Genomic DNA, 11,565 nt, shown 5'->3' on the forward strand with positions numbered 1-11,565 from the left:
GTGATCTCATGGGTCATGAGTTCAAGCTCCCATGTCCTGCTCCACACTCCGTAGAGCCTGCTTTAAAGACTGTCCTCCTATCCCTGCCCTCTCAAATCTTTTTTAGAAACAAAAAAAAATGCACTTTGTCTAAGAAATCTTTCCTCCTTTACCTTCTACTCCTATGGAAGATCAGTTCTTCCCTTATACATCATTTACTATCATGGCAGTCATTTCATTACAATATATTCAGTGTACTTTATGCTTTATCCTAGGTGAGAGGGGGTTACCATTTTTTAGAGAAGATAGTTTTTCTATCATATTATTCTTTAGAGCTTTTGGGAAGCTAGAACAGTTTCTTCTACCTTTTTGTCTTTTTTTTTTTTTTTTTTTTTTTTAAGATTTATTTATTTGAGAGAGGAGGGGCAGAGGGAGAGAGAGCCCAAGGCAGACTCCACGCTAAGCCTGGGGCTCGATCTCCTGACCTTGAGACCATGACCTGACCCAAAATCAAGTCGGATGCTTAACCAGGCACCCCCACTACTACTGTCCACATTTCTCCCACAGTCTGGCTTTTTATCCTTGAGGTCACTTACATTGAAGAGCAGAGCAGGTACTGGTGTGAACCGCTCAACATGAATCATGCAGATGGCATCAGGGAGATGGCCTTCTCTTGAGCCCACGAAGAAAAGCCTATTTTGCGTAAGATGAGAGAGGCTTGAGAAAAATGTGGGAGACTGGGTATGACTGGTTCACATGCCTCATAGCCCTGTTGTCCTCCCCTCCTTCAAAAGAGTTTGAATAATATGGAATGGAGTCCAATTTTGAGATTAGTGAGAACTGAAAGCTGCTGATGGAAACGAACAAAGGGGTTAATATAGTCTGGGGAGTATGGTGACTAAACTCTGGGTCCTACCCTTCCCTGCCATAGCTCTTTACAATACTCCACCCATAAAAGACACCACTCATACCTAGAAGCAGCCACAATGGAGGCATTGAGGCCACCAAAGCAGGATAATGCAACTGCCAGTGGAATTGTCCAGTTGAAAATTCCGAAAATCTGGTCTGCAAAAGTCTAAGGGAGAGGAACAGAAAAGTCATTAACAGGACCGAAAAAGGATGAAAGGCATGGGCAAGCATGTCCCCAATGGCCCCTACTCTAACCAACCCTTCTTCCACAGCTGGGATGGCAAACTTGTAAGCCCAGTATCCAAAGCATATATAAATATATATATTTTTTAAGTAATCTCTACACCAAACGGGGCTCAAACTCATAAACCCAAGATTAGGAATCACACACTTGACCAACTAAGACAGCTAGGTGCCCCTAAGCATACCCCTTATAAGGACTATCCCCTTTCCAAGACTTGCAGGAGCTGCAGTATTCCAAGAAGCCCACAAACACACCCTCAGCCTTTTGCTAGTGAAAATCCTTTACCACAGCAACAGCATCACTGGCCAGGATGTCCCTCATGTCTAGCACGGTGTAATAGGCCACATTGGTCAAGATGTAGATGATGGTGACAATGGGCATGGAAATGCCAATGGAGAGGGGCAGATTCCTACAGCCAAATAGAATAATGCATACATTAGTCTCTGTCACATCCCCATCTTTGATACTTAGACTCTGCCAGCAATCCAGGGATGGGGCCTCCTGTGCATTTCACCAGTGCTTTTTGCCTTTGAAACTGTGTACAATAGTGACTTCGTTCTTGAGTTCAGAAAGAGCATCAAGGGAAAGGAATATCACATTTAGAGAAAAGGCTAACCAAAAAGCAGAAAAAGGATTAGTGAAGAACTATGTCCCCACATAAAGCACAGGAAACTGGGAGGGGGAAGGGGGTACTTTTTAATGTTTTGTTGTTGTTGTTTTACATCCAATAGGATTCCTTCTCTCAATAGCACTGGGAAATTTGTCTTAAGGTTGAGAAATACAAGAGAAAATTAGGCAAATTGTGAAATCCAGAGAATAAGGCCCTCATTGACAAGAACAATGTGTGTACCTAAATAAGCAATCTGGGAACTGTTTATTCTACCCCCTTACTCAATGTGAGAACCTTGGGTGCCATCCTAACCAATGGCCAAGAAGAAGACATGAAGACAAGGTCCCCTAGACCAATAAAGCTATGACCTTCATAAACATCCTGGGGGGGGGGGGGGAGGGCACACTCCAGTTATTTAGCTTCTGTCCAGTAGGTGGAAGCACCACCCAGGCCTCCGTCCCACTCCTAGGACTGCAACACTGGATGTGTGCCAAGAGGAGTTTATATTTTGACTTAAAAATTTACAGAAACTCCACTCTCTGGTAATCTTAGTTCCAAGAAACATTGAATTTTAGAGCCAGGAAGGGCTCTGGAGATCATATAATTCAACCCCCTCAATTTACAGATAAGGAAGCAGGCAGAGTTGGCTGGGGACTCAAATCAGTAGAAAGACAGGCTCCATGGGGCAGCCCCAGTGGCTTGACGGTTTAGTGCCACCTTCAGCCCAAGGCCTGATACTGGAGACCCAGAATTGAGTCCCATGTCAGGCTCCCTGTATGGAGCCTGCTTCTCCCTCTGCCTGTGCGTCTGTGTCTCCGTGTGCGTGTGTGTCTCTGAGTAAATAAAATATTTTTAAAAAAAAAAAAAAAAAAGAAGAAAGAAAAGAAAGAAAGACAGGCTGCAGGCCCTTTGACTCTCTGTCCAGTGCTCTTGTCACTCTGCAGGACTACAGAATAATTTAGAGTAACAAGGTTGAAGTAATGCTGTTAAATGCTGGCACAATACCACTATGTCAGTACAAACTGGAGACACCAGGAAGGGCTCAAAATAAAAACAGGGAAGTTTGGGGGCATCTGTGACCTAAAGTTACCTATGTGGGAATAGGGTGGGTGAACATCAAGGAAAACCCGTGAGACAGCACATGTGAACACATGATACAATCTGCTGTAATTAATACAGGTATGAGGGGCATGTGGGTGGCTCAGTGGTTGAGGTCTGCCTTGGGCTCAGGGCATGATTCCGGTCTGAGGATGAGTCCTGCATCAGGCTTCCTGTGAGGAGCCTGCTTCTCCCTCTGCCTGTGTCTCTGCCTCTTTCTGTCTGTGTCTCTAGTGGATAAATTTTTAAAATCTTTTAAAAAAAATTTTTTTTAATGCAGGCATGAACAGCCAGATGTGAAAAGGCCTGCTATTCTCATGGACAAGTTACTTCTCTGGGCTTTAGGCCTCCCATCTATTCAAGTGGAGCTGATAAAATCTGTCTCAGAGGTTGCGGTGTGCTATCTCAGTAAATGATAGCTATCCTTATTGCCATGGAAAATAGATGGTGAGATACCTACCTCTCAGGATTCTTGATCTCTTCAGTGACATAGTTGAGGGTATCCCAGCCGGAGTAGGAGAACAGAGCGGAGTACAATGCCAGGGCAATGTCACCCATTGCAAATGACGAACCCTCAAAAGAATTCTCAAAGTGATTTGACGCTCCTAGAATCCAGAACAGGGAAAAGGCAGAAGGATTAACAGCCTACCCCCCAGCTTCAAAGTGATCCAGAACAGGAGTGGAACATGACAGTAACAGCAAGTGAGTGGCTTAGAACACCTTTGGCAGCAAGGACACTGGTGAAAGAACAAGGAAAGGGAAAATGACCACTATAGTGATGGCTGCAATGCAGAGAGCAGCATGGGGATCTTGACAGGAAGGACCATGGTGGCTTTCTGGGGTAAGAAACCACTCCGGGACAGAAGTGATGTTCTAAGTGCAGCAGTTTGGCGCCGCCTGCAGCCCAGGGTGTGATCCTGGAGACCCTGGATCGAGTCCCACATCAGGCTCTCTGCATGGAGCCTGCTTCTCCCTCTGCCTGTGTCTCTGCCTCTCTCTGTGTGTCTCTATGAATAAATAAATAATCTTAACAAAAAAAAAAAGTGATGTTCTATCCTGCCCTGTAAGCTGCCCAATTCCTACCCCCTTTCCAACACCACAAAGAGCTGGTACAGGATGGGGGAAGGGTAGGTCTCCCTATGCCCAGGGCAATGGAGTAGTGGGTAGGTGTTCCTACCTGAGACCTGGAGAGGAATAGATACAAGGGCAGGATAACTTCCAAGGGCAGAACAATCAGCCACCGCATTGGGCTTGACAGTCTGCCTAAGCCGGCTCCCAGGATATGACAACTGTCAGCCCTTTTGCCAAGTCACCCTCCTCCGAGAACAGTGTCTCTGAGCAGAGAAGACAGGCTTTGAGGTCAGTCTGAGTACAAATCCCCATTAACGTACTAGCTAGGGCAAGATACTTTATTCTGCAGCCTCAGTTTCCTCTATAAAATGGAAATAACGGCACTTAGCAAATGAGAATGCACAAAGGGCATTTAAGAAATGTGGCTCAAGGGATCCCTGGGTGGCGCAGCGGTTTGGCGCCTGCCTTTGGCCCAGGGCGCGATCCTGGAGACCCGTGATCGAATCCCACGTCGGGTTCCTGGTGCATGGAGCCTGCTTCTTCCTCTCTCTCTCTCTCTCTCTCTCTCTATCATAAATAAATAAAAATTAAAAAAAAAAAAAAGAAATGTGGCTCAAGAAAATGCACAAGAGTTCATTGCTATTCCATCTTACCTTGGCCAAGTCTAATGATGCCTGCGATGATGACAGCGATGAGCGCCAACACTTTAGCATAGGTGGAGACATCTTGTACCCTCGTTCCCCACTTGACATAGGCACAGTTAATGAAGGTTAAGAGACCTGGAAAAATAACCCTGATTGGTGACTGACCCTACCACCCAGAGAGCCTTAGACTCCCAAGCATTATTTTCAGTAACAGTCAGAGAAACACAGCCTTTGGCCAAAGACAGATGTGTTTGGGCTTTGACCTGCTTTGTATTTGAAACCTCTGCCCAGTAAGTCCTCACCATTAGCATTCAAAGGCACCCGCTGAGCATCTGTGTAGGCAGCACTACACATACACACCCTGTAGCATTTACCCGGAAGAAAAAAACCAAGTAACTGGATTTGCTTACATACAAAAGCACTCACCACGGCGGGTGGCAACTGGTAGCTATAAAGGATTAGTGATGTGTTCTGGTTGGCTCTGAAAAGTCACCTTCTCTCCCAGCTTTGCACCCCTTTACCTCTTGATGTGGACTCCAGGACCCAGCACTCTGTAGTATTGTTAACCTTGACAAATCCTGTTGTGGCTTATCCAATGCCTGGGCCAGCAGGTCGGGACATGTGGCCAAGGATTGGAATGGGGGCCAGACTTCCTGCTACTGCCTGCCAGCTCAGCTGCTTGTTTTTGTACTTGGAAAGATTCTTGGAGCCAAGGCTTCTATAGAGTGGGGACAGCATTTTTCCAGACTAGACAATGCAAAAGAATGAGCCACAAACATTCCTTCAGTCCTACTCTAGAGTGGAGGCAATCCCTTTACCTAGATAAGCTTTGGAAAAGTTCATGGATCACCCTGAGAGCCAGGGTTCTTAACCCAGGGCTTCCACAAAGCCTGAAATCCCTTGTAAGTGGTTATTTACAAATGTCTAAAGTATATGCATTTTTCTAAGAAAAAAGTCCATAGGTTTTGTCAGGATCTTGGAGAAATCCGTTATCCCCAAAAAAGTCCCATTGTACTACTTCAGAAGAAGAAATTCAAGAAGGGAAACCCACACATGCTGAGGTTGACCAATAGCCTCAGGATGTGGCAGGGGAGAAAGTGAAAAGAAAGGATTCTGGGGCACCTGAATGGCTCCATCAGTTAGTGTCTGCCTTCGGCTCAGGTCATGACCTCAGGGTCCTGGGATGGAGCCCCAGGTTGAGACTTCCTGCTCAGTGGGGAGCCTGTTTCTCCCCCCTCCCCCCCCACCCCTCTGCGCGCTCTCTCTCTCAAAAATAAATAAAATCTTTAAATATATATAAATATATATAAATACAAATATATTATATATATGTATATGTGTGTGTGTATATATATATATATATATATATATATATATATATATATATATATATAATTTGATTCTGAACCCCAGCTAAATGTTCCTCAATGGCCCACCAGCATCTGAAGCAGGCAGGCAGCTACACGAAGTGGCAGTCAATCACCTCACTGCTCCTGCCTTCCCAGCTCAACAAATAGAGCACCAGGAGGAGGGCTTAATCCTTTCAAGAGCTCCAAGGGCAAGGTCAGAATCAGCCTGCCTTCCCAGTGGAGAAGGTCTGGCACTGGGCTTGCCTGCTTCATGCCACCAACAGAGGAAGTGGCACTCCCTGCCTCAGTTCTGGCAGTGGCATGTCACTCACTGGCCCTAATCCTCCTATTTTCTTGTGTCCTGGCCTCACCACACACTGGCCCAGAAGCATCTTTATCCTGAGATGCAGGAAAGACCAACTCGAACAACAGCTAGCTCCTCTTCTGTCGCTCGCTCTCCCTCCTTTATACCCCTCCTATTCTACTCGCTGCCCAAGTTCCTTTCTGCTCTTCTCTAGAAATGGCATTCTTGTCCTATACAATCACTTGTCTTTCTGCCTAATAAACAAGACAATAAACAACCAAACCTTATCATCGGGCTGGGCAAAAAATAGACCCATAATTCCTCAGTACTAAGTTAATAATTAAAGATACAAGCACACAGTCTCCACAAGCACCCCACAAAGTGATCTGTATGTCACCCGCCACAAATCTTTCAGATCTGTTGATCCTCCTCAACCACTCAGCCTTTACTCCCCACTGGACTTCGGTTTCCAGCCATTTAATAGCCCTCATGCCCCTTCTCTCCATCCTGTAACCTGTATGCCTTACCCTCGGGCTCTGCTGCCCTTACAAATAGGATCCAAGCCAGGTTTCTGAGTAGAAACACCAAGGATAGAGAGTCTGGGTGGCTCAGTCGGTTAAGTATCTGCCTTTGGCTTGGGTCATGATTCCAGGGTCCTGAGATCGAGCCCCACATCAGGCTTCCTGCTCATCAGGAAGTCAGCTTCTCCCTCTCCCTCCTCCTGATCATACTCTCTCTCTCAAATAAAATCTTAAAAAAAAAAAAAAAAGAAAAAAGAAAAGAAAAGAAAACACCAGAGACCAAAAAATGGGGGGAGGCCACCTGGCTGGCTCAGTCAGTAGACCATGTCACTCTTGATCTCGGGCTCATGAGTTCAAGGCCCACACCGGGGTGTAGAGCTTACTTAACAAAATGAAAGGAAATGAAAAGAGACAGCAGGGACAACTGATGCTGCCCTATTCACAAATGAATGGGATCACCTCCTTGGGAGTACTGGTTAGCCCTCAAGAGAACCACAACACCAAAGAGAACTAGTTCTGGGTCCGAGTCCATCTGCAGCCCTTGTGCCACAAGGATCTGTTCTTGGCTTTGTCTGGGCACGTGGGCAGCGAAAAGGCAACTACTCATCCTTTACTACAACGAATTCTGAAATGAAAATACATGGATGGTAAGCATTTTATCCCTACTGCTTCTCTACTTGAATTCCACATCCATCCGCACGTATCCCTCCTTTTACCCCAGTTCTTCTCCCTCCCCCACACCTGAGCCTTATCTCTCAGCCACTGACCCACCATCTCGCCCTGATCTACTCTCTGTATTAAGCACAGGGACTCAGTTTGAAGGAAGAAGGGAATCCTGTGGAAAGAAACCAGGAGCAGAGGCACTGCCTAAAGAGAGCTGGCCCTCACCTTCCCCAGAGCCCAGCTTCCTTCAGGGCCTCTTGGCCACAGAAGCAGGAAACGGGCATGGCAGGCAGCCCTGCTGACTGGGCTCTTTGTCCTCAACCCAGCGGATACAGCTGACCGGAGACCCCAGAGCCTGGCCTAGTGCACTGTTCTTGAAGCAGAGCCCAACCTCCTGCTTCAGGGGCAGGGAAAGGAGGAAACCACAGGGCTAGGGTAACATGGAGGCCATAGTGAGTCAACCTCAAGGACAGAAATGTCCTACACCCTCCTACCTCTGGCTGTAATTCTACCTCCACCCAATACTGGGCCAAGTCCACAAGAACATGGCCTTGGACCCTTGCCTCGGGTACAGTTCCATTCCTGCTTTGGAGGAAGAAGCTTTGAAGAAACCACTTCTATGATCATCTAAAGAGATGCTCCTGAGGGGCACCCAGGTGGCTCAGTCGGTTGGCCGTCTGCCTTCAGCTCAGATCATGATCCCGGGGACCTGGGACCAGGTGTTTCGGGCTCCCTGCTCAGTAGAAAGCCTGCTTCTCCTCTCCCTCTGCCCCTCCCCGCCATTCATGCGCTCTCTTTTCTCTCTCTCTCCCTCTCAAGTAAATAAAATCTTTTTTTGTTTTTTTAAGATTGTATTTATTTATTCATAGGGACACAGCTAGAGAGAGAGGCAGAGACACAGGCAGAGGGAGAAGCAGGCTCCATGCAGAGAGCCCGACGTGGGACTCGATCCCAAGTCTCCAGGATCACGCCCTGGGCTGCAGGCGGCGCTAAACCGCTGCGCCACCAGGGCTGCCCTCAAGTAAATAAAATCTTAAAAAACTAAAGAGAGAAAAAGATGTTCCTGCATGGTCATCAAACCTAACCTACATGGGCTCTCCTGGAGCAGGCGGCTAGTTCTAGCACTAAGGCCCAGCATCAGTTGCAGAACTAAAAGCCAGGAAAGCACCCACATATGTTGATCCAGAACAGAACAAAGCTTGCTGGCCCACTCAGGATCAGATGCCCAGATTTGGTTGAGATGCCCACACTAAACAGTCCCTGAAGAACATTAGACGCACCATTCTCCCAGCACTGTTATTGGTTTTGTTTTTTGTTCTTTTCCCCCAGCATTGTTAGTTTTTAGTTTTTTAAATATTTTATTTATTTATTCATGAGAGACAGAGAGAGGCAGAAACACAGGCAGAGGGAGAAGCAGGCTCCCTGCAGGGAGCCTGATGCAGGACTCGATCCCAGGACCCCTGGATCACGCCCTGGACCGAAGACAGGCGCTCAACCACTGAGCCACCCAGGGGTCCCTGTTAGTTTTAAATACATAGAATGTAACACATAAAACTTAGGCCACTCTTCAGTCTATTTTCTGTTTCAAATTCCCAAGGACTATAAAACCTCAGTACTTTATTTATGAGACAACTCGTTCCATTTTTTAAGAGATCGATAGCTCTTCCTTCCATAAGGCCAAAAACTGATGCTTCACAACTTCTACCCAGTAGTCCTAGACCTCTCCTCTGGAACTACACAGAATCCGGCTAAACCTGCATCCACATATTGGCCCTTCTTATCATTAAAGATTAACATCCTGTCTTGCTTGAGGCTTTCCCCTTTCAGGCTAAAAACCCAGTTTCTTTCTTCAGCCTCCTGTGTGACAAATGTGGCTTCCAGGCCTTTCACCACCATGGTTCTCCCCTCTGCATTTACTTCACTTCGTCAGGATGTTCCTTAAACATGAGACCCACTCAGAACATTCCAGACATTTTCACAGACTATGGGGTCTCAGTTTGAATTCATTGTCAACTACAGTTCAACCTCAAGCTGATGAGCTTTTCTCTATCCCCCTTTTGAGGCCTATAAAAGTGAATTTTGTTTAAATCCTAAATATGAGACATTAACGTTTATTCCTAGCAACTTACCTCTGTAAATTTTTAGACATTGTTTTCATCTACTAGAAATGGGATTTCCCCCTTAATTTTATCAGATACTTGAAATGCCTTCAATTTTGTGAAATCTGCAAATTTGATTAGCATACCTTCTGGGTTTTCCCTGAAGTCAATGATAAAAATGTTGACTAGATAAGGGGCGCCTGGGTGGCTTAGTCAGTTAAGCATCTGCCTTGGGCTCAGGTCATGATCCCGGGATCAAGCTCCATGTCCAGCTCCCTGCTCAGCCCCTCTGCCCCTCCCCCTGCTCATGCTCACTCTCCCTCTCAGATGAATAAATAAAATCTTTTTTTTTTTTAAGATTTTATTTATTCATGAGAGACACACAGAGAGAGGGAGAGACACAGGCAGAGGGAGAAGCAGACGCCATGCAGGGAGCCCGATGTGGGACTTGATCCTGAGATTCCAGGATCACACCCTGAGCTGAAGGCAGATGCTCAACCACTGAGCCACCCAGGTGTCCCTATGTGTTTTAAGATTTATTTTAGAAAGAGAATGCTCGGGATCCCTGGGTGGCGCAGCGGTTTAGCGCCTGCCTTTGGCCCAGGGCGCGATCCTGGAGACCCCAGATCGAATCCCACGTCGGGCTCCCGGTGCATGGAGCCTGCTTCTCCCTCTGCTTGTGTCTCTGCCTCTCTCTCTCTGTGTGTGACTATCATAAATAAATAAAAATTAAAAAAAAAAAAAAAAAAGAAAGAGAATGCTCATGCATGCATGGGAGTAGGGGGAGGGGCAGAAGGAGAGAATCTTCAAGCAAACTCCCTACTGAGCATGGGGCCTGATGCAGGGCTTGCTCTCAAGACCCATGAAATCCTGACCGGAGCCAAAACCAGGAGTTAGATGCTTAACCCAGGCACCCCAAAACTGTGTTGTTTTAAGCTACCCAGTTGGTCGTGATTTGTTACAGCAGCAGTAGAAAACTAATACATCACTCAACAGCTTCCTTTTCACAACCCTCCTGTTCTCCTAGATCTGGGAGATGCCTGGTAGTAATTCTGTCTTTTGGGCTAATTTTAAATTCTTTCCATTTGCCTACAAGTGGCTAGTTGGAAACACTTAAAGCAATGGCATGCTTTATTTCTACTTTCTCAATTCTCGTCTTGGTTTTTTGTTGACCTCGATCTGTTTTTTACTGAACCTTTTCTAGGTTAGCAATCCTTCTGCTACATAAAGTTAAAAGGAAAATGGACTGTGGCCTTCTTTCTCTCCACCATCGGTTATTACAGAACTAACTGCCCTCTCGCTGTTCTCACTCTGTATGTTGCCTTTAGAGCTTTTTATCCTCCACAGTCTCTTCCCCAGATCTTAGTTGATGCTGAGTACCAGCCTTTGGACATTCTTCCTGCAGTTCTGGGCCACTCCTGAATTTGGTCTTCATTATACTACTTCTCACTGATGAAGGATAGTCAGGAGAGAAATGCAGGCAGGGACAAAGGCCCTGAGAGGAAACCACACTGAAAAGGATTTTACCCCACCCTGGAAGGAGCTCTCCACCCTTTCCTACGTGATGAGTCGATGACAAAAGTCTAATTGGATGACAGGTGTACAGAGGGTTAACTAGGTTAAAACAGCCTGCCAGCAAGCCTATAAAACCCCCTAGGCTTGGAAACTCCAATGGCGACCCATTCAGGTCCTCTCCCTCTTCAGGAGCTTTGTACTATCACTTTGCTATCACTCAATAAACTTTGCTTTGTTGCCCACCACTCTTCGTCTGGTCTACCTCTTCATTCCCAGGCCTTATAACCATGAACTGCGGGCACTGAAGGAGAAGGAAATCCTGTAACATCATCATTTCTTGTGTGTCTTGTTTCTAAAAATCTAAGCTTATCAAAAAGTAATGTGTTCAATCACATTGGTTTATTCACCTAATTCTCCTTCTCATCCTAAATAAGATAATTCTGAAAAAATAGATGAAAATTTCATTTTAGAGAAGCTTCTGGTCTTTTTTTTTTTAATCCCTACTTACAAGATTATGAATTCTTTTCCCTGAACTTTTCTGTAATGTCTTTGCCAAAAT

At 46.0% G+C, this 11,565-nt stretch overlaps 1 protein-coding gene across 5 annotated transcripts in view; it reads right to left on the bottom strand.

Moving 5' to 3' along the window:
* Window positions 1-11,565, bottom strand: part of SLC7A7 (solute carrier family 7 member 7) — a 74,824-nt gene that overhangs the window by 1,760 nt on the left and 61,499 nt on the right. For all 5 annotated transcript variants that reach the window (XM_072761197.1, XM_072761198.1, XM_072761196.1 and 2 more), the window contains 5 exons: window positions 4,565-4,690; window positions 3,301-3,445; window positions 1,418-1,541; window positions 951-1,054; window positions 576-672 (listed from right to left, as the gene is read on the bottom strand). In XM_072761197.1, coding sequence (XP_072617298.1) covers window positions 576-672; window positions 951-1,054; window positions 1,418-1,541; window positions 3,301-3,445; window positions 4,565-4,690 — 596 coding nt within the window. The remainder of the gene's footprint in view (window positions 1-575; window positions 673-950; window positions 1,055-1,417; window positions 1,542-3,300; window positions 3,446-4,564; window positions 4,691-11,565) is intronic.

This window comes from Vulpes vulpes, chromosome 6 (assembly GCF_048418805.1).
Source record: "Vulpes vulpes isolate BD-2025 chromosome 6, VulVul3, whole genome shotgun sequence".
NCBI classification, from domain to species: Eukaryota; Metazoa; Chordata; class Mammalia; order Carnivora; family Canidae; genus Vulpes; species Vulpes vulpes.